Here is a 22,731-nt window from a genome sequence, read left to right as displayed (position 1 = left end):
GTCCTGTGTGGCTTTTTTTGTCTGACTCGATTGCTATCCTAGACGCAGATGCAATCTTACCTTGAGGAAAAGCTCTCTCATCAACATGCTGAAAGTCAATGTGTACCTCAGGACTGGCTCCCCCAGAGTCGGTTGGCTCTCTCAGAGGTTGGAGGGTTCCAGGGCACTTGAATAAAGCAGAAGTGAGAGCCACACTAAGGACGAGGAACTTGATGCATCATTTCATTAGCATGAACGAGTAGCCCCTCGGCCTATCTGGGACATTCAGACGCTCGAAAGACATTTGTGTGAAGCCATGGGTGTGGGATTGCCCAGCTGGACTCCACCGGGGGAGGTGGCCTTCTCCACAGTCTGGCCCTTGTTACCGGCCACCTGCCCAGTGACAGGTGCTCAGGTGGCCAGGGTCCAGGGCAAACCTTATCTGAGGAGAAATCATTCTCTTCAGGAGGAAAGTCCCCTGGCTTCCTGTTCTTGGCCCAGTGGGGGAGGCAGACCTTTTCCTCAGAAATCATTGTAAAGGAAGTGGCGTGAGTCCTTCCTTAGGAAGCCAGGAGTTGACCCTTCTGAGCACTCCCTCCCTCGGGGAAGGAAGAACTAGAAACTGGGCACACGGTTCTTTCCACAGACAGTTATGCAGCCCTGCTGAACCCCCAAACTATCGCCTACAGGTGTAAGCCTTTCATAAAAGCAAACCAGATGTGCTCCTACCCTTTCCTCAAAGGAAAATGAAAGTAGGCAAATACCTGGCAGTATATTATCCGTGCAGAAATGTGCTGCTTTAGCTTCAGGCTGATTTAAATTAGTAGGGAATGCATTCAGGGGATGAACATGACCCTAGCAGTAAAAATAAATAAATAAATAAATAAAAGGAGACAGAGGATAGAATTTAAGCTAAGAAAAAGGAGGGGAAAGGAAGTGTTCTCAATTCTTTTTTCTTTTCTTCTTCCTAGCAAGAACCAGTTGAGTCATCTTTGGGGCTTAGTAATGGAGTAAGTGATCTTTCTCCTGAGTATGCCGTCCTGACTTCAGCTATAAAAAATGAAGTGGATAGTACGGTGAACATCATAGGTAAACTGTTTTGACATCTCATTTTTTATCTACGCAAGCAGCCCCCTGGGGTCTAAAATTTGTGAAACGTGATTTGAAATAACGTAGTCAGTGGGAGGAGATCTTGGAACCATCTCAACATGCAAAGTTCCAGCCCCCAAGTTTCAGGGCTGAAGAATAAAGGCCTTTGAGGAGCAGAGAAAGGAACTTTTGATGGGTCAGCCTCAAGATAATAGTCCAAGAGCGACTTCCCAGGAGACTCAAGTAGATGAAATGGGTTTTCTCCCCCCAGTGGCTCGTGATTAGCGTTTCTCCATCTTTCAGGGAGCGGTCACATGGACAAAAGTGTTATTCTTCGAACTGGGGAATAAGGAGAGGGAAGACTGTCCTCGCGGGTCCTTTCAGAACGTGGCCCGTGGCATAACCTGCCACAAAACTGGTGCTCATCTTACAAATGAAGGAACTGAGGCCCAGGGACCTGTGGCCAAACAGCATGCTTTGATTCCACAAAGATTCTTGAGCACCGTCCACAGACCAGACTCAGTGCTAGTAATAGGTTGGGGCACAGGGCAGTCCCCATCCCTAGTTCCGTGGAAGGAGACAGTTCCTAGTTCGTGGAAGGAGACAGTAAACAAATACGGCCACAGGTAACTACAGTGCTAGCATGTGTGGAAAATGCTGCAAAGAAAAGAACAAGGGAGAATATCTGGGGCCAGATTTAGATGGGAGGCTTCTGGAAGCTTCTGGAAGGAGTGGCATTTCCTCCTAAGTGGGTGGGTGAGGGGGAGCCCCGGGACTGCCAGACGTGGAGCCCCACGTAGGAACCCGCCTGGAGGGCTGAGGAGGTCCAGAGTGGGGGTGAGCCTGGGGAGAGGGCACAAGGGTCTGTCAGAGAGGGGTGGAAAGTGGGGTGCTGGGGACTTTTCCAGCCATGGGAAAGGACATTGGGTTTTATTCCCGAACTGCTGCTGGAGGGTATGTTGCAAAAAAAATTTTTTTTTGTTGAAGTATGAGAGACAGGCAAGTGCACAGCTGTTTTACACACACACACACACACACACACACACACACACACACACACACACACACACACACACACGATGTACACCCCACCCCTTGGAGGGTTTTAGGCAGGAGGGGGACCAGAGTGAATTTCATCTCAGCTGGATCCCACTGGGCCACGGCGCTGAGTGGATGGTGGAGGCTCTGCAGTGAGCTTGTCTTCCAGCTCCAGCCCCCGAATCCAGAACCAGGCTTGGCCCTTGGGCTCCTTGTGGTCCATTAAACTTTCCTCCATTCTGCAGACTGTCAGGGCTTCTGATGCTGGTAAGAACCAGCGAGATCACGTAGAACTAGGAGAGCCAACCTCCTGTCCAGATGCCTTCACTTCCGGACCCTTGGCTGAGTATGGACAGGAGGCCGCACATGCTACAAATGTCAGGGCCCCGGGCCCTCTTCCCCTGGGTTTTGGAGTTGGGAAGTAGGCTGATGTACGCGGGGACTCCCCTGAACGCTGAGGGCTTTGGCAGAGGGCAGTGTGAGGGAAGGATGAGGGCCTATGGCTGCCAGGCCGCGCTCCCCTCGGTGTAGCAGAGGTCTCAGAGACACAGTGTCTTCTCACTTCCGCTGGGGAGTGAGGCCTCACCTGACCAGCGCTCCCCTCCTGTGTTCTCATCTGTCTCCCTCTCCTCAGCGGGCGGCCTCTGGAAAGCCTTGCCCGTTCAGCCCTGTAAAAAAAAAAAAAAAAGAAAAGAAAAGAAAATGTTTGCCAAGATTCCAGGCACCTTTTCTTAAGATTCAGCTCTGTTGAGTGAGCTGGTTGGTTTTGAGCTCTCCTTCATGTATGAGGTGACTTCAGCCTCGGATACAATGGCGAACAGAAGTCACAGTAGTACAGAGTTTTCTTTACCTTTTTTTTTTTTTTTTTAAACACATCTGGTTGAGTCTTTGGCATGTAAATTCTCTGTCAGGTTGATTGTTCTTCGCCCTTTGGTATGATTGCTGCTATTGGGGTTGGTGCTAATTTAATGAGTCCTTAACCTCCGGGGCAAAGACAGATGCCCAGTTTGGTTAGAAAATCACCTGCTGGATTAAATGAGTCTCTTCCTTGGCCTAATAATAAAATAATAATGGAGGGCATAAAAGGAGTTTGAATATCTCTAATTAGTTGGTGGCCCTTACAAAGGTATATAATAATACCCCAGGTGGATCCATGCAAGTATTTTAAAGAAGGGGGTAATTGGTGATCATTGTTAACAGTAGCACTGCCTTGGATTTTAAACCCTTCATAGAGCTTTTGTCTTCACTCCCACCGTGACCATTAATTAGCCATCCCCAGCCCCTGTGATTCGTGGACAGAGGTGAGAAACACAGGGATTCTGACTCCAAGGCCACGGTGGAATTTGAGAGATTCTCTCTCGTCCTTTTAAAAATGACACCATTTCTTGCTTTCAGTTCATGCGTCTCTGAGCCCGGAGTTCAGTCCAGTTTCGTCTTCAGGCACCAAGAAGAAAGCTTCCAGGTGTTTTTCTTTCTGCTTTTAGAAGCATATATGTGGATAAGATTGAAATTGGGAACTGAAATGGGTGTCTTGTATGGTAGCAGTTTTTCACATGGTCTGTCGGTTCTTAGCGAGGGAAATGGATTGGAAATCCGTAAGTTAATTCAGCAGAGGCCAGCTGCCCAGTACCTTTTTGTTCCAGGGGGGGTGGACGCTATTGTGAGTGAATCCAGTAAGTGGACGAAACCGGGAATCCAGTAAGTGGACAAAACAGCGGCCCCGACCCGGGAACTCTTGCTTGATGGCTGCCGTGGTTTACTTTTATCCTTGCCACGAATGATGCAGCGGGAACACGCGCACACAGGCACACACCTGTGGCTGTCGGCGGGCTGGCCGCTGGTCTTGCTGTCGCCTTGTCCTTAACAGCTCAACGCACTTTCCAATTGAGCCAGTTGTGCTGAGACCCCCGAAAAGGAGCGCGGTGTCTCAGCACTTAAGATGTGTCTTCGAATGTTCTGTCTCTCCTGGATGATTAAATGGCCCAGGTGAGCACGCCCAAAGACCTAACCCTGCTTTGCTTTGAAGGGTGGCAGAAAAAAAAGAAAAAGAAAACTCCTTATTTTTATTTTTACTTGTCTTTAGCATTGAATTCTTTTTTGCGTGTGGTGACTTCTGTTTTGAGGAAGCGGAAGACGCCAGCAACATGTTGAATTGTTCTGACAATAGCCTGTTGGCATCTTGCCCAGGTTAGCGTGCTTTTGCTGAGCCGTATTGAAACCATCTCCAGGCCAGTGTAAAAAGTTTGCAGGTGCGGACGCTCTGTCTGACTTGCCTAGGCAGTGCTTTATAACCCCATTGTGTTTCTCGATAAAAGGTAACCCCACCCTTCAAGAAAGCAAAGATTGCTGTGGAACAGGGAGGCTATTCATCATTCCCAGGTCAAGCAAGCAATCCTTAGTGATTAGACATATAGCCATTAGGAAATAACGCAATTTGGATTTTGTCTGCCCACAATGCACCTTATAGGATGTACTTTTTTTTTTTTTTTTTGGTAATGACTTCCAAATTTGACTGACTTGAAAAGTAAAGCTTGAGTGGCTCTTTTAGACAAGCTTAGAAACTCACGTATCACCAGGGAGGACTTGCAGCTGCAAAGAGAACAGATTCACAATGTAGAGACCACCTTCGGGTCCCCACGAGGGCCCTCGTGGTAATGACTCAAGGTTGGCAGCCTCTGACACCCGAATTCATAATGATTTGAGGATGGCCAGAAGTGTGACGCTAGGCTGTAGAACTGTGTCTTCATCTTTTTCCAGCCCCTTTGTTCACTCTTTTTTTTTTTGCTCTTTTTCCTGGTGCTTAAGATGTAAAAAAAAAAAAAAAATCCCTTTACAAGATAAATAATAGCTTGAGGTGGATCTTTAGATGGAAGGCCCCCCCCTCATTTAGGGGGAGGGAGTGAAGGTCTTCCGTGCTCCTTCTCGGTGGGTTGTGTGCCGTGCCTCGTGCCTTCTTCGGGGAGGGCTGAGCTCTTCACCTGTCTGGAGACAAAGCGTCCAATTTTACCAGAACTCCTAGAAAACTCTGAGCGATATGAAACTCCATGTGAGATGGGAAACCCAAATGTCACAACATACCCAGACCTAGAGCCGATAGTGCACCGTATTTTTCTTCAGGGGACCGGACCTGGGGAAGCCTGGTCACCGAGGTGAGACTGCATGGGATCCTCTCAGTTGCCATGCGCCAGCACGAGCCTTGGTAGTAGTTTGGCTATTGCCTTTCAACCTAGAGAAGGTTTTGTTTGCCCAAGAAGCCTGCCATCTTTTTTTATGAGGCTATAGATTTCTCACTTCCGCTCTCCCTTGCCACCACCTCATTTATAATTAACCATCAGCTCCTTCTGTCTCCCCTCATAGTTCTCAAATCTAGCCCCTTCTTTCTCTTTCTGATATTACCCCCAGTCACCTTCACTCTTGCCAGGGCTCTCCCCCCATTCTGCCCCCTCCCCATTCATTCTCCACATGGAGGGATTTTTTTTTTTTAACTTTTAATTTTTAAAAATTTTTTTAAAAGATTTTACTTATTTATCGGAGAGAGAGTGAGAGCACGAGCAGTGGGAGGGGCAAAGGGAGGGAGGGGCAGGCTCCCCGCTGAGCGGGGAGCCCGAGGCGGGGCTTGATCCCAGGACTCTGAGATCACAGCCTGAGCCAGAGATAGACACTTAACCAACCGAGCCACCCAGGCGCCCCAGGATTTTTTTTTTTAAATGCCATTCTCACCATCATGTCACATTGCCCCTAGATCGAAGACCTGAGTCTCTCTTGTGTCCCCCAGAGTCCCGCTACCTGGTCCCTGCCGACCTCTTTTAGATTTGTTTTTGAACTTGAATTATTCTGAACATTTTGACTTCCATGGGCCTATCCTTCCAGAAAGCGAGGTGGGCTGTGCGTGTTGCCCTTGCGGAGCGGCCGTGAGGGCTCATCCACACAGCACAGAAAGACATGGACGTTTGGTAGCTCTGCTGGGAAGTGTAAGCTGCCACCCCAAGAAGTCTCACCCGCATCTCTGCTCCCAGACCATCCACCCTTGAGATGTATTGATTAACTGGACTGAGATTTTATTGGGGCAGATAATTTGCTCCCCATTACGGTGGCACGTGGCACTGTTTTCTCGTGGGAGTGAAGAGGATATACTGCCCCAGTCACATTCCTGCTTTGCCCTGACATACAGCAGCCTGTCGAGGTAGGCACAGGCTGCAGCTGGGGCGATCTGGCCCGTGCAAGGACACAAGTCCATTCTCTGAAATCATTAACCCCACGGTGACCGTCTTTCGCCGTCTTTCCCACCATTGCTTTTGGGCATCTCTCCCAAATCATGGCTGCATTTTATTTAAAAATAAATAAATAAAAAGCACACAGATTAGAAGTTAAAAGACGTAGGTTCTAGACCTACTTCTGCAGCTTCTTTGCTTACCACATGACCTTGGGCAAACTCCCTAGCCTCTCTGAGACTCGATTTCCTGAAATATAAAATGGAAATAATAATAATTCTGATCCTGTCTACCTCCCAGGGTTGTTGGGAGCACAAAATGAGCCTAATGGAAAAATCACTGTGTAGTTAGAGGGTGGTAAAGTAATATTATGATTATGATGTTATCAAAATCGTATTAAAATGTATTTGAGTAAGGAAGGTAGCCTCCATCAGCGCTAATATTAACAATTTCAATTCTCGAACTTTTGGATAGGATCAAGAAGAAACTTCTCTCCTTAGTACCGTGGATAGCCTGATTTTCTATGCCCGCTGATAAGCTTTATGCTCAACCCTACAGCCACCGGGTGACCTTGGCAGTCTATCTGGCCTCTCTGGGTTTCCAGCATCCTTTAGCTATAAAGTGGTAGGACCACCCCACTCCCCTTCCAGAGCCCCTTGTTTTCAGTTCTAATAGTCTCTGCTCTTAAGAGATTTCTGGGAAGCATGGGGGCAACTGCTTTCTCAGGTGGAGGCCTACATTAAATCAGCAATTGTTAATAAAGTTAGAATGACCTTTTAAGGAACCAAACTGGTTCATCAGTAAGCGGCCATGAATAATATTGTTGCAATTCTTAGCAACTAGGTCCAGATAAAATTACATTCCTGTGGGTGACTTTTTTCCTGATGGGCTGACCTGATGTGCTGGAGAAGCTTAGTGGATTCCTAGCCCCTCTAACCATTGGAGAATATCCTTGGCACCCAAGTATAGAGCTGCTGAAAAGCAATTTCACTACTGGTTATGAGCCCAGAGTCTCAGTAAGGTGAAATTCCTAAGTTTTTATCCTCAGATGGGCTTAGAAAGCCAGGAGCAGCCCAGTGGGAACTTGATGAGCTCTTTCGGTTGGGGAGACCGCCCTGCAGAGTATTTGAGTTGAGCCTCGGGGTCAGAGAGAGTGGAATTTGACTCCTGGTTCTGCCACTTACTGGCCGTCTGACCTTGAATTAATATTTAACTCTCCACGATGCCTTTCCTCATGTCTAGAATGGGGACGATAATTATACCTTCCTCATGGGGTCATGGAGTCTTCCAGGTGGGAGGTCAGGGCTGAGTGGGAAAGGCAAAGGTAAGTGCTCAGGAAGTGTTTGTTTTTGTTACTCTTATTTATGTCAGGGTACTCGGGTGCCCCACGCGGTGGCAATTTTTTTTTTTAAAGAGTTGATTTATTTATTTGAGAAGGAGGGAGAGAGAAAGACAGCACAAGCAGGGGGGCGGCAGGCAGAGGCAGAGGCAGAGGGAGAAGCAGCCTCCCCGCTGAGCAGGGAGCCCGATGCGGGGCTCGATCCCAGGACCCCGGGATCATGACCTGAGCCGAAGGCAGACGCTTAACCAACTGAGCCACCCGGGCGCCCTGCATGGTATCACTTCTGACTTGATTCGTTGTAGCAGATTGCTAACAGTTTGCTATGTGAGTGTCTTTTTGACTGTCAGGAGTCAGTGTTACTGTCCATGTCGTCACTTGGGACAAAGGCTGGTGGTTCAGGGAACTCCTGAGTGAGAGAGAGATCAGTCAGTTGATTAGGGCTAGTGCCTAAAGCACATGCAGAGAAAACATCCCAGACGTTGGACATTCCTTCCTTCTCCTTTGGGCTTGCAGCTTGTGAGTTGGGCCCCCGGTGTTGTTCAGATGTTAAGTGAAATAGCATAAAATGAACCCCCTTTTTTTCAAAGATTTATTTATTTATTTGAGAGAGTGAGAATGAGAGAGAGAGAGTACATGTGAGGGGGGAGGGTCAGAGGGAGAAGCAGGCTCCTCGCTGAGCAGGGACCCTGATGTGGGACTCGATCCCGGGACTCCGGGATCATGACCTGAGTCGAAGGCAGTCGCTTAACCAACTGAGCCACCCAGGCGCCCTAAAATGAACCCCTTTTTGTGTACAGTTCTGTGAGTTTTGACAGAAGCGTGTGCAACCACCACTATATTCAAGACCCAGGACATTTTATCAACCCCAAACATTTCCTCCCCTTACCCCCAGCTTCGGGCAACTACGGCCCCCTCTGTCTCCATCACTTCATCTAGGTTCTGAAAAGCCCCCTTGCCAGAAGTCTTGAAATTTGCTAGGAAGCATTCACTGTCACACGCGGTGTTTCCAGGTGGTTGTGATCTCCTGCGGGACTCTGGCTCTGGTCGGTGGGCCTCGGTCTGTCCACTCGTCGGTTTGTTTAGCAGAGCTCCATGGAGCTGCCCGCGGGCGTAAGCCATGAGCCTGTGCTGGGATTTGGTACAGGAGGTTCTAATCCCAGTTCCCAACTCTTCTCGGGAGCCACCACTTGGTTGGGAGAGGAGGCACGCAAATAAAAAGTTAAAGGGAGATACATAGAATTAACCTGCGATACGAGGCAGAAAGTCAGGAAGTGGGACAGGGTTGTGTCACGTTGTAGTTTTGGCCGAGCAGTGGGGACAGTGAGGGAGAGGCGCTCTGGAAGGAGAGGACCGTCTGTTCTGGGGTGGCCAGGAGAAGGCTCAGAAAGACGGAGGCATTCTGAACACTGCCCCTTGCTCACCCTCCCCTTCCAACCATGTGTTACTGCCTCAATGAAGCCTTTGATTCCTCGGACTGGAAAAAATTACTCCACTTTCTCAACTCTTTTCCTATGGCCTCTCCCCGGCCCCCTTCCCTTCTTTTTCTTTTCACAACTGCCCTAAACTTAACCTCTAGAGCATTCTGTGCTGGCCCGGAGCCCTCCCAGAGTTCTCACAAACCGGGCCCTTGCCTGGATTGTTCGTGCTCTGCCCCTCCTCGTACTTGACAACAACGTCTCTTACAAAGTAGGTGCTCAGTAAGCACACCTACCTACAAAGTAGGTGCTTCCGTGAGTTGAATGACCGACTCAGCTGGGCATTTTGGGGGAAAAGCAGCGAGGGGGAGAATTCCTGGTCAGAGCAAGGGGCTGTTGGGAGAGGAAGACATTTGAGTTGCTGCCATCAGGTGTACTCCCAGCTCACTTGCTGTCTACTTGGAACGACAGGGCAAAAGAGAGTTGGACTTTGGAGTACTGGAAGTTAGAGTGGCTTCGATTTAAGTCGGCATTTATAGAAGACCTTAACTGCCTTAGTGGGCAGGGTATTGCTTATAGCCAGCCCCTCCTCAGACACACGCATGTGCATGTGCACGCGCACCCCGTTTGGTTTCTCTCTGCCAACTGCTTTTAGGATTTGGGAAATCTTGTTTTCCTGCCATTTTATCTTCCGTGAGAGAAGAGGCAGAGGAGACTTGGGAGAGGTCAGTGTCGGCGCTCCGTCTGTGTCTGGTGAAAGGCATCATTGATGCTCTTCATGCTCAAATAGGATAGTCCAGAGGATAAAATAAGAATTTGGGAGTCTGCCTGCCATATATAGCCTGCCTTCCTCTTCTTTAATTTTATCCCCTCCAGGAGAACCTAAACAACATTCCGTTTCCCTTCCTCTCTGAATGCTGTGGCTTTCTGGATGGTTATCACATCCCCACATCTCCTTCCCCCAGCCTCTTGGGTGCCTTCCCTCGCTTCATTCCAGAACTCCAGAATTCTCACTCCCCTCTCAAGCCTTCTCTGAATAGAATCAGGTCATGTTTTCTCTACCTCGTGCTGGTCATTTCGTCTCTCTCCAAAAAGTAATTAAAACAGGAACTCATTTGTAAACAAAAATACTGGAGCAATTAAAATGCTGAGCAGTTAAGACAAGAACTTGCCCAGGGTGGCAAACTTCTCAAGAAGATCGGGACGCGATGGCCTTTTTGCCTAAACTGACGGTCGAGAAAACGTGAGGGACGGGGAGCCCTGCACAGAACCTGAACTGTGTGACTTTGGGGAAATTAATCTACCTCTCTGTGCCTGAGCTTCTTAACTGATAAAAGGATTGGGGCGGCTTGCCTGTCATTGTCCTGGGCGGCAGTGTTAAACTAACGTGCACAGGCATGAGTAAAATGTTGATTATGGTGGCAAAATATTTTGAGGCCCTTGGGAAAACATTGTTATTCCTTTGTTGTTTCCATTTGTTTATCGATGCCAGTTTTCAGGGATACTTCTTTCAGTCAATTGCCAACAGAAGCATAAGGTCAGTTCTGTTTAAAAGCAGGGGAGGGCGTTAGGAGCATTCAGATTAAAACCACAAGGAGATACCGGTACACCCCTTTCTGAGTGGCTGAAGTAGGAAAATAGCGACAACACCAAAAGCTGGTGAGAATGTGCCTGAATTAGGTCATCCATACATTGCTGGGAATGTGAAGCAGTGTAGCCATGCCAAGCAGTAGTTTGGCAGTTTCTTGTAAAATGGAACATGAAGTTACCATGTGGTCCAGCAATTGCACTCTTGGGCGTTTATCCCAGGGAAATGGAAACTTACATTTATACAAACCCTGTACACAAATGTTCTTGGCAGCCTTGTTTGTAATAGCCAAAGAACGGAAACAACCCAGAAGTCCTTCAATGGATGCATAGTTAAACAGACTGTGGTATACCCATACCAGGGAGTATTACTCAGCAGTGGAAAGGAACCGGGTATGGATGTACATTACACAGCAGCGTGGATGAATCTCCGGGTAATTACGCTGAGTGAAAAAGCTCCTCTCACAAGGTTACTGTGTGACCTCGTTCATGAAACATCCTTGAAAGGACAAAAATTACGGAACTGGGGAACAGATGAGTAGATGTCAGGGGTTAGAGATGGTGGGGAGGAGAGGCTAACGGGAGGTGGGTATAGGAGATGCTTATGATGAGGGACCTGTTCTGTATTTTGACTACGCTGGTGAACACATGAGATGACATATGGTGAGCACATGAGATAAACACAGGAGATATGACATACAATTGCATAAAACTAATGGCACACACATATACACACACACAGAGGAGTACGAGGGAGACTGGGAAAATCACAGCAAGGAGTGTAGAATGTTAGCAGCGTCAGTATCCTGATAGTGTGCTAGAGTTTTCCAAGATGTTTCCATTGGGGGAAACTGGGTAAAGGGCACCCAGGATCTGTGTCTATTATTTTTTCCAACTGTATGTGAAGCTACAACGAATTTGAACTAAAAAATTTAATTAATGAAAAGTTGAGGCAGGATTCAGAACCAGGGCGGTGGGAATTCATCTTCTCGGTGTCCTGGGAGCTGGTGTGGCAAATCTGTGTGAGGCTTGGGAAAGCATTCTGTCCCCGTTGTTCTGATATTTCCTCCCGTGGTCACGTTGCCTGGAGGGTAGGAAAGGGCTGGGAGCATGAACAGAGCCCCCAGAGCTGGAAATGATACAGTGGAATGGATTTTGGTGGTCCTTTCTCCTTAGTAAGATTCGATTATGTCTCTCTGGACCCAGGACCTGGAAAACAGTACAGCAGCTTCCTTTGGCGCAAGAGCAGAGGACAGAAATGGGTCAAGTGCGAAGCACTGTCTATGTGGCCCTGGGGCTAGCTCTGGGTGCAGCCTCGGGCCCTGCAGGCTTGGCTATGACTGGATCGAGTTTGGGACATTGCCACATGTAAGCACCATTGGCCAGCGTGCTGGAAATAGCCTCGGGGAGCCAGGTTCCTGGCAAAGCTGCTTCTCTGGAGACATTGACCCAAAGCTAAGGCCATTCTTCGGTTTCACGGCCGATGACATGTGGTGACTGAGAATCTGATTCCTGACTCTTCAACTCTTTTGGGAAAGGTTGGCTTTCTTGAGAGTGCATGCTACAACGGTGAGTCAGGCATCGGTGCATGATGGCTGTCTTGTCTTTGAAGTTGTAGGACAGTCCCATCTGGACAGCAACATCGAGGATCAAGAGATTGTCACTAACCCTCCGGACATCTGCCAAGTTGTAGAGGTGACCACCGAGAGTGACGAACAGCCGGTCAGCATGAGTGAGCTCTACCCTCTGCAGATTTCCCCCGTGTCTTCCTATGCAGGTAAGAGGGTAGGTGGGAACCTTTGGAGCTGAGCAAGGATGGGTGGGGGCAGTCCCTCAGTGTGGGACCACCCGCTTCACTGCACAGCAAAGAGCCTCTCCTCCGTCCTAGGAATTATTCTTGCTTTATTTTCCCCACGGACATCTTCTTGGGTACTTGTGTTCTCAGAAGACATGGCCACAGCATTTCTTGACTTGATCACCCATAACGTTTTCGTGCATGACTAACAATATTTCTTGGGAGAAGTAGTTCTTCAAAGTCTATTTTATTTGCACAAGTTATCAGAAATCCAGAAGGGTGTTTTCAGTGGAATCTGAGTTTGACCAAGCTGGATGGAACCTTGAAGACCATTCCTTCCAGCTCCTTCGGAATTTTTGGAAGTGAAGGCAGATGTCCTAGGTCAACACATGGCCAGTGAGTGTTTGGGTCAGGACTTGAACTCAGCCTTGAGACCCGGAGCCTCGTTCCATCCCACCATGTTTACTCGATTCCATTTATTTTCCCCGTCTCTTTCAATTCAGGGGAGCTTCTAATCAGGCCAGGTGCCTGAGCCCAGATACGATTCCCCAGGGAAGGACCCCGTAACGACCCAGGAATTGACCCAGACAGTCCTAGGATTAGAACAGATTCGGGTGGTTCTTCCATCTTTACAGCACAAAGTGGGGGCTCCCTTGTCTACCACCGTTACATCGTCTTACGCTCTCCCATGATCTCTGCTTAATTTTCAGGGGACTCGATTATAATTAGAAATATAAATTCTGAGTCAATGTTATTGCTTGCAGACATTAAAAATAGAAAGCAGAGGCCGTATCCCGAGGAGCTACCGTCAGCTCGAATGCCCGTTCAGGAATCTCCCTAGTGTCCTTGATGTGCCCCCAGTGTCCTCCAGTTAGGGGGCCGCTCCAGTGGCTGGCACACAGTCAGAATTAGAATTAGGTTGATTCAAAGGACAGGTTCTTTGTGAATTGTCAGCCACTGACCTAACCTTCTGTTTTCTGAACACCAGCTTTCTATATTTTTAGCTTATGTTTTCAAATTGCGGTGAAATGGACATAGCCCAGAATTGGCCATTTTTGCTGTTTTTAAGTGCACATTTTGGCGGCAGTGAGTGCATTCGCCTTGTTATGCAACCGTCACCACCATCCAGCTCCAGAACTTTCTCATCTTGCAAAACTAAAACTCTGTCCCCGAGAAACACCAATTCCCCTCCCCCGCCGCCCCCCCCAGCCCCTGGCAACCGCCCTGCTCTTTCTGCCTCCATGAATTTGGCCGCTCTGGGTAACTCCCGGGAGTGGAATCATACCACCTTTGTGATGGGCTGATTTCACCTAGGGTCCTCGAGATCCTGACTTCCTTCTATGCCAGGAACGTAGGAGGAAAGTGAGAGGGAACCTTGGCTACAAGAAGCTTGTAATCAGTCAGAGAGGCTAAGCTGCTCATGGGTTGTTTTGTCATCACGCATTGAGCCCCTACCTGTGTGAGATCCTTGGTGGTCTTTGCCAGGCCCCATTGATGATAATTATTATTTGCTGCATGTTTGTGGTGCCCTGGGAACTGTGCTCCATGCTTGGAAGCGGCTGACTTGCTTCATCATCAGGAGAATCACCCTGTCAGCCTGGGTATCATCGTTATTCCCTCTTGAAAAATTAGGAACCCAAGGCCAGTGTGGGTAAGGCAGCGTGTCGGCAGAAGAACAGTGGTTCCACCTACATGTCGCTGGTTCCAGCAGCCCGGGCTCAACCCTTCCCCGGTAACGCTGCCCTGGACACGTGCACAGGGCTCTGGGGTGCAGAACGCACCCACATTCCTGACCTCCAGGACCCACCAAAGGAGGCAGAGCAGCGTGTTTATGCCTTAATTTTACAGTTGAGATAACACTAGGCTACTTTGCATATATTTACACAGCTATGGCTGAAAACGTGTGACTTTCTTCTGCATCATGCTGTTGCATGTGCTGTTTTAATTTTTTTAAGGGCTGGAGCCTCAGAATAAACTTTTCTGTTTATCTGTTGAAGCCTTCCTGAAGCCTTCTCGAGGCTTCCACAAAGATGTCGTCTTGCTGTTCTGCCCTCAGTGGCATCTTGCCTCGGCAGAAGGATCCCAAGAACAGCTGATCCGTGCAGAGAGAGATGAAAATTTCATTACCCTTTTCAGGACATTTGCATCGGTTTGCAAAGAAGGATCGCAGTGCCAGGCTGACGGGCAGAGGGAGTGTGGTTGGAGGCTGGCTCTTCAGTCTGGCCTTTGGTTCTGTCCCTTGTTTTCATTGTCTGAATTCTCCAGAACCTTTTGGAGTGAGGCTCGTTGGCTGGAGCCAAGATGTTTCATCACTGCCAATTTTCCAGAGCTTACAGACCCGAAATTTACCTGTTAGGGACCGTGGCTGGTTGAGGTCTTTCAGTCAAGGAATTTTATAGCATTCTGCTGGGAAAGGCAGCTTTTGAGTTCGTTCACCCTTCCTACTTTATGTTCCCCAATAGGATAGGCTGCTTGTCTGGGTTGGTGGTTTTTTTTTTTTTTTTTTTTTTTTTTTTTTGGTGATCAGGTTCCTTTGTTTGGACTGAAATTCAACTGAATTTCAACTTCCTCTCACCATTTCATTCACTTGCTTAGGAAACTGGTATTTGGAGGTTGTTGTTTGTGATTTTTTTTTTTTTTTTTTTTTTTACCCTGACTGATCACTGAAGTATAACCACAGTCCGTTTTGCAAGTCCATCTTCTCTATGGTCTAAATTTTGTGGCAAGCGAGAAAGGAGGCGGTTTCCCTGAGTGGATGTACTTGCAGGGGATGTTTTAAGACAATATAAATTTCTTGTTGGATTCTTAGAACTTCCATCATGCAGAGCGATATCCCAGAGCCCAACCTTGGGAAACTCCAGAGGACAGTCACTTTGTATTTAAAGGTCTTCTGTACGGTGGCCTCTTGCCTGATGTATGTATGGCACCAAGATTTTATTAGGTTATGGAGGGTTTAGTAAAAGAAAGCCATAGTAGGATTTTTGTGGAGGACTGGACAAGAGGATGGAGAAGAGTGTAATAGAAAGGATTAATTGGTTATAACCGAGAGAGTGGAGATTGTCAGCATCTGACTAGCAACTGGCACTGAAGACTTTGGGTCCTCAGGGAAACCATAGCAGGCTTGCATTTTGTTGGGTGGGGCGAAGGTAACAGTGCTTTGAAATGAAGAAGACTCTGATTTGAACCTTTTGGTTGCGCTTTCTAGTGAGTTGAGGAAAGGATCGAGGGAAGGAAATCTTTGTCCATCTTATGAGTAAAACTTGTTGAACAAGAGCCTTCCGGAAAACGTACCGGGATGTCAGAATGCAAAAAAAAAAAAAAAAGACTTTCACATTAAGCCTCCTGTCTCCCTCCCCAGAATGTTCCTGAGGTGGTTGGACAGTAAGAACGGGGCCGAAGTGGCGCGTGAAGCTAAGACTAGTGCCTTCTCTAGAACAATCTGTGAGATCAGCCCGTCCCAGGGTCGATCCCCATTCCTCCCACAGTCACTTTCAGGGAAACTGGGACCGCAGCATTGAAATGAGCTACTCGTGTACCTGTAACGCCCTGCAGATACTTCCCACTTAGTCACGCCACACTAGCGAAGCAACTCCGGCATTTTTTTATTCCATTGTATTCACCACCAGTAAAAAAACAAATCTAAATTCTTCAAAAGGGAAAATGGAATAAGAGTGCAGGCTGATACTCAGCAGTGGCCTTCATCTGGATGCAGCAGGTGCCGTGAACTCATTTGTGATAATAGAAAGGGATCTTGAGAATGGCAACAGTGAAGGAAAGCCAAGGAAACAGAGGAAGAAGGGCCTGTGTGCACCCAACAAACCAGTGATGTCGGGGTAGCCGAGAGAGCCAAGCTTATTCCAGAGAGAAGGGTCTCAGGTCCTCCGGCCGGAGCTTGAGGCGTCTTGTGCTCCTAGGTGAAAGGCACTCAGGGCCATTCTTTTAAGCAATAAAAACTAGAAATCTCAGCTTGCTAATATGGAGAGCCTTTAGAGTGACTCCAGAAGCAGGTGATCTTAATTTAGAAGCCCCTCTCTCGACGAACATCTGCGTTAGCTGAAAATGTCAGTTCAAAACATGTATGTCTTCTCTTGTCTCAGACTGGTTCCCTGAAGCTTTGAAAACTGAGTCCTCGGGATGCCTGGGTGGCTCAGTCGTTAAGCGCCTGCCTTGGGCTCAGGTCATGATCCCAGGGTCCTGGGATCGAGCCCCGCATCGGGCTCCCTGCTCCACGGGAAGCCTGCTTCTCCCTCTCCCACTCCCCCTGCTTGTGTTCCCTCTCTCGCTGTCTCTCTCTCTCTCTCTCTCTCTGTCAAATAAATAAATAAAATCTTTAAAAAAAACAAAACAAAAAAAAACTGGGTCCTCGAGGGCAGTGAACATTCTGGTCATGTTCACGGTCTCTGCAAGGGCTTACCAAGGAGTCTGCCCAGGGTCTGCCTTCCACCCCCTCCCGCAGCTGGGGCTGGGGCAGGATCCCAGAACCCTGGTGTTAACTGCTCATTTCCATGGATTTCCAGCTGCCCCCTCCCCCGCCCTGCCCCACATGCCTCTGGCGTGTGTTTGTTTCTGTTTGAAGAGGAAAAGGAACAGAAGATGATGGTATTGATGGAAGGTAATTAGGAGCAAAGAGGGTCTAGACGCATATGAGAGGAAGAGGAACCCTGGCTTCAGAGCACAGAGAGAAAGCTAAGCATAAAAATGGAAAGGGGATCTTGAAATTTCAGCCCGGGCTGCAGGAGCTCTCCCTGCGGGGAAGCAGAGCTGTTGTGCTCAGCGCTCGGAGCCCGGAGTCAGACGTGCAGTTGTGTTTTCTCTCCTCTGTGCTGACTCAGGCCACAGCTTTGGAAGGTTTCTCAACATCTCTGTTCCTCATTCTTCTTGGGAGGGGCCATACCGATCCCTGCCTCCCTGGGATACCGCGCCAGCACGAGGGTTCTGCGAGCAGGCTTTTTAACTTGTTTTGCTTGTGGCGGCTGTGGCCCGTGGGCCTCGAGAGCTAGGGTCGTCGTCAGCCCAGGCGAAGCCTTCTCTGGACGGCCGTCGCTCACCGCTGGGGATGCTCTGGGGAAGTCTGCTCCGTCTGAGGAGAGGAGAGGCCCAGCCCATGCTCTGGTTGCTCCCGGGGAAGCCCTGGGGTGGGTGCGGGGGAGACATCACTGGAGCAAGGCTCCAGGGCGGGCCCAGGGTGGTCAGCACTCTCGCTTTCATCGTTGGAGGGATGAACCTGTGGCTCAGTTTATCCATTTGTTCTTTAAGTCATAGAGATTCTGCTCTGGAGGCTCGGGCTCTGCATGGTCGAAAGGGCTCCGTCTGGGCTGGAGGCCTCGGGTCCCACCTGTGCCACCAGCCAGATGTGAGCCTGGAGGTCAGCTGCTCCGTAGGTTTGGGGCGGAAAGAGGTAGAAGGTGCCAGAGCACCTGAGCTCTTCTGCATAAAGGGGGCGATAGGAGTTGCTTCCCACCGAAGATTTCTGCGGGGGCTAAACAAGGCCTGCGTGCCCAGTTGCCGGCTCTCTATAAACATTCCCCATGATGTGCTCGCTAGGCCTTGGCTGCAGAGGAAGGACCCGGACTCGGGGCTCTCTAAGGCTCAGTGTATTTCTCTACCCTCTGTGTTTTCAGCTATGGACACTGAAGAGCTGCACACCATCAATCTTTTATTTAAAAAAGATGAAAAATATTTCACTTAAAAAATTTAACTTAAAAATTAAATGTTTTAATTAAAAAAAATCTTGTATTATACGTACAGGTGATGTGTGATCGCTAGCTATTGACTTAGACTCTGCTAATCTAGCCTGTTGTGCAAATCCACTGTTGAGCAAGGCCGATGAGCTCAGGACAAAGGTGTGCTGTCATTTATTGAGTGTACACGGTGGGCCAGGCCCTGTGCTAGGCCTTTTCCCACACATCCTCTCACTGATTCATCACTTAATCCTCTTGGGAAGATGTCAATACTCCCGTCTTACAGATGAGGAAACTACACTCTGAAGTTAGGGAACCTGCTCTGTGTCTCGAAGCTGGCAGACTGAGTCAGGATGGTAAGCGAATTAGTTGTCTATTGCTGCATCACAACATAACCACAAACCTTAGTAGTTTAAGACAACACACATTTGTTACCTCCCCGCCCCCCCCCCAAGTTTCTGAGGGTCAGGAGTGCAGGCATGGCTTAGCTGCGTTCTCTGCTCAGCATATTGCCTTCACAGACCTGTGGTCAAGCCATGGTCCAGGGCTGCTAGCTCGTCTGAGGGTGGGATGTCGCGGAGGACGTCCACGTCTAAGCTCACAGGATTTGGGGTGGAATGTAGTTATTTGCGGGTTGTCAGACTGAGAGCCTCGGTTTCTTGCTGGCTGTTGGCCGGAAGCAGCTCTTAGTTTTTTTTTCATGCAAATCTTCCCAACATGGCTCCTTGTTTCCTCAAAGCCAGCAAGGGAGAAAGTCTCCTCACGAGACAGGATTTGGTCTTACCTGACATAGTCGCATACATCCCACCGCTCACGGTGTTCTGTTGCTTCAAGCCAAGTCGCAGGTCCCAGCTACATTGCAGAGGAGGGAGTCCCAACCAGCAAGCAAACACCAGGAGATGAGGATCATGGGAGCCACCCTAGAATCTGTCCACCGCAGTAACCCGGGTGGAAGATGCAACTTTATAAACCCAAGATATAAGTATGAAAGGGATATGAGGTAAAGGAGGGATCCGAGTAAGTGGGGGTGATCCAGGAAGGCTCTGAGTGGGGACTGAAGTGAACTCATCGACAGGGATTGGAAGAAAGCACGAGTGGGGTGTGTGGATAGAGCAGCCCTGAGGAAAGAGGGTGACGTGGGCACAGGAGTGAGCAGAGGTCCCGGGGAGCAGAGAGCAGATTGGCACCGTGGGGCCAACACCCCAATCCTGGGAGGTAGCGGCCATGAGAAAACACAGCCTGGCCCTTGGAGAGGGAGCTACCCCGCGACTCTTGGACGAAGGGCCAAAATCAGAGAAATAAAATCCACCCTAGCATCTCCCAAGTACAAGTGTTTATTGAGCCTCACAAAGAGGGTGACGATCATGAGTTCACTGACCCATTTCTCCTTTGAAAAAAAGAAGTGCTGATATATTTTTTAAACACTGCCTGAGCCTCACCACAGTTTGAGCGGCAGGAATGATAGCCCTGTGTTTTTCTCTCTGTGAACAGAAAGCGAAACTACCGATAGTGTGCCCAGTGATGAAGAGAGCGTCGAGGTAAGCATGGCGGCCGCCACTCGGCTCCAACAGACGCTGTGGGAGTGTTCCCCACCAACCCTTCGGGTTCCTTGCTGCTAGTTACGTTTCTCCAAGTGTGATCAGGAGTTCTGCTGGAGGATTTTGTGTGTGGGTGTGGGTGTGTGTGTGTGTGTGTGTGTGTGTGTGTGATCCAATATACATAACATGAAAATTTGCCGTACTTTTGGATTTTGAAGTATAGATTTAAGCTTTGGGAGCTGAATGGGAGGAAAGAGAGTAAGGTGTTCCCGTTAGAAAAAGAGGCTCTGACGGCAGGAACTGGCGACTGAGGTGGAGGCCAGAAATTGTTGATATTCTCACCACTACGCACGTCCTAATTCACCAGCAGAAACAGAAGGGCCAAGTGGCCAAAAGCGGTGACCGGAAGTCACCGGCAGGAAGTGCTAAGCCAAAGGATCTCCACGGTTACCTGGAGTCCCCTCCCTCTGTAGTCCGTGCCCGGGGGCTAGGTGTGTGTTCAGTCCGCTCCAGGCTGGGCTCCCACAATGGCAGGAAATGGCTGTAACCTCCGGCTTTGTGTCTGTTTGAGAGAGAAAGAGAGCGACTGACTGACTGACTGACTAATGGTTGTTTCAGTTCGTGATTTCCCAGTATACTAAACACTTCAAGTGGAGTCCAGGAACTCTGAAAAGACAGGAAGTGTAGATGCTCACAGACATTCCAACCCTGTTTCTTCAAGGTCAGAAATTCCATTGCCTTCTTTGAGTGAAGCCACCCCCCCCCCGAGACCCCCTATTTGCTTGGCACGCTGGAGCGCTAAGCTGTACCTGTTTGAAAGCAGTGGAAAGGCGCTCACCTTCTGGGTTCCTCACTTCCCTTTCTCTGAAAGCACAGATTGACTCAAAAGGCTGGGTTGGGCCGTGAGTGAGGAAGCAAGACTCTCTGACACACCAGCCGTGATGACCTAAAGCCTACCTTATGATCAGGCTGGGGGGCCAGAGGAGAGGGGAACCAGAAACCAAGTTGCTGCTTTATTTTCCTGCCTTCCTAGAACAGTTTTGGCTATTTTTCTGGGAGGTAGCAAATGGGAATTGATGAAAAGGGAAGAGAAACCGTTGCTTGGGATGTGAACAGCTGGGTGTGGATCTCAGTTGAGGGATGTCGAGTCGCTAAGCTTCTGTTCATTCCACGCCTCTTCAGAAACTCAGTGAACACACCAACGTGTGGGAATGGAGTTGGGGGGTGGGAGGCATCTTTTTTTTTTTTTTTTAAGCCATTCGATCGAAGGCAAAGAAAAAAAATATATATCTTGATTCTTTTGTTTGAAAGGGACGACCACACTGGCGGAAGAGGAATATTGAAGGCAAACAGTACCTCAGCAACATGGGGACACGAAGCACCTACCTGCTGCCCAGCATGGCGACCTTCGTTACTTCCAACAAACCTGACCTCCAGGTCACCATCAAAGAGGAGAGCTGTCCGGTGCCTTACAACAGCTCATGGCCCACTTTACCAGACCTGCCCCTCCCTCCCTCCGTGACCCCAGCGCCCGGCAGCAGTCGGCCGGACCGGGAGACTCGGGCCAGCGTCATCAAAAAAACATCAGATATCACCCAGGCCCGTGTCAAGAGCTGTTAAGCCTTCGACTTCCCCTGGTGGTTGTTGGGATTTCTTGGCTTTGTTTTGTTGTTTGTTTGTATTTTATTTTTTCTCTCTGACACCTGTTTTAGACAAATCTAAGGGAAAAAGCCTTGACAATAGAACATTGATTGCTGTGTCCAACTCCAGTACTGGAGCTTCTTTTTAACTCAGGACTCCAGCCCATTGGTAGACGCGTATCTCTAGAGCCTGCTGGATCTCCCAGGGCTGCTCCCTCAAGTTCAAGGACGTCATAGGACCAACACTCACACGGGCAGCGAGGTGCTGCATTGCCTGTGGTCAAGGCCAGCATGGTGGAGTGGATGCCTCAGAACGGATGAGAAAATGTGAACTAGCTGGAATTTTTTATTCTTGTGAATATGTACATAGGGCAGTACTAGCGACGTTGCAGTCTGCTTCTGCACCTTATCTTAAAGCACTTACAGATAGACCTTCTTCTTGTGATCTTGCTCTATTTCTCAGCACATTCAGCGCCCCCCACCAACCCCTTCGCGGCCCTTTGTCCCGCTTCCCGGCCCATCCCACCCAGTTCCTTTCCTCCTTTTCCTCCCCGCAAAGGCTGTGTTCCACATCCCTGAGGAGAAGAAGAAAATGAACTTCTCCACAGATGTCCCATTTTTAAGACTGCTTTAAAAAAAAAAAAAGAAAGAAAGAAAAAGAAAATCTAATCTGCTGTGCTTGAATGCCACGCGGTACAAAGGAAAACTATCATGGAGATATTATGCAAATTCCCAGATTTGAAGACAAAAATATTCTAATTCTAACCAGAGCAAGCTTTTTTATTTTTTATACAGGGGAATATTTTATTCAAGGTAAAATTCTAAAGAAAATATAATTGTTTTTTATCTTTTCTACAGCAAATTTATAATTTTAAGATTCCTTTTCTTGTTTATCAGCAGTTGTTATTACATCCTTGTGGCACATTTTTTTTAATTTTGTAAAGGTGAAAAAGCTTTTATGAGCTCATGTAGCAATCAAATTATCCTGTGGATTGATAATAAATGAATATGATATATAGTTAAATTTTTAATGGGCATCATGCCTGACTTTGTCTGTGTCTACTTGAGAGTACCACCATGGGACAGGGGCGGCAAAGTATCATTGCTTCTTGGGGATCAAAACTTTATCCCATTTCAACCACAAGAAACCCTGGAGGTGTCTTACTCTGAAGATTGAACGGCCTCCACTTTCGAGTGCGCACCCCGAGCCAGGTGCTCAGCTGCGCGTGTAAATGAGCTACCTTCTTCACTCGTCAAGGTTGTGTCCTGGATCGGGACTTAGCTCCATTTCACATGGAAGAAATGGAGGCTTCAGATGAAAATGCCTTTACTCAAGGTCACATGGGTAGTAAGAATCAAGGGCACAAGTGAAGGCCAAGTCTGGTGTGACAGCGGAGGGAGTCCAAAGCCACCCCA

General features: G+C 48.5%; 1 protein-coding gene across 5 annotated transcripts in view; it reads left to right on the top strand.

Moving 5' to 3' along the window:
- The window catches only part of IRF2 (interferon regulatory factor 2), an 80,287-nt gene extending 57,948 nt beyond the window's left edge, over positions 1–22,339 (top strand). For 4 of the 5 annotated variants that reach the window (XM_028099766.2, XM_088020909.1, XM_028099767.2 and 1 more), the window contains exons 6-9: positions 951–1,068; positions 12,274–12,438; positions 19,629–19,675; positions 20,987–22,339. In XM_028099766.2, the coding sequence (XP_027955567.1) occupies positions 951–1,068; positions 12,274–12,438; positions 19,629–19,675; positions 20,987–21,295 (639 nt within the window). In that variant the 3' untranslated portion in view covers positions 21,296–22,339. The remainder of the gene's footprint in view (positions 1–950; positions 1,069–12,273; positions 12,439–19,628; positions 19,676–20,986) is intronic. The other variant, XM_028099765.2, reaches the window with a different exon arrangement.
- The last annotated feature ends 392 nt before the right edge of the window (positions 22,340–22,731 follow it).

This window comes from Eumetopias jubatus, unplaced genomic scaffold (genome assembly GCF_037043125.1).
Source record: "Eumetopias jubatus isolate StellerSeaLion01/CBP00866 unplaced genomic scaffold, mEumJub1_p1.0 scaffold_2, whole genome shotgun sequence".
Classification (NCBI taxonomy): domain Eukaryota; kingdom Metazoa; phylum Chordata; class Mammalia; order Carnivora; family Otariidae; genus Eumetopias; species Eumetopias jubatus.
Note: the sequence above shows the minus strand (reverse complement) of the source record. Positions and strands in the feature narration are given on the sequence as shown.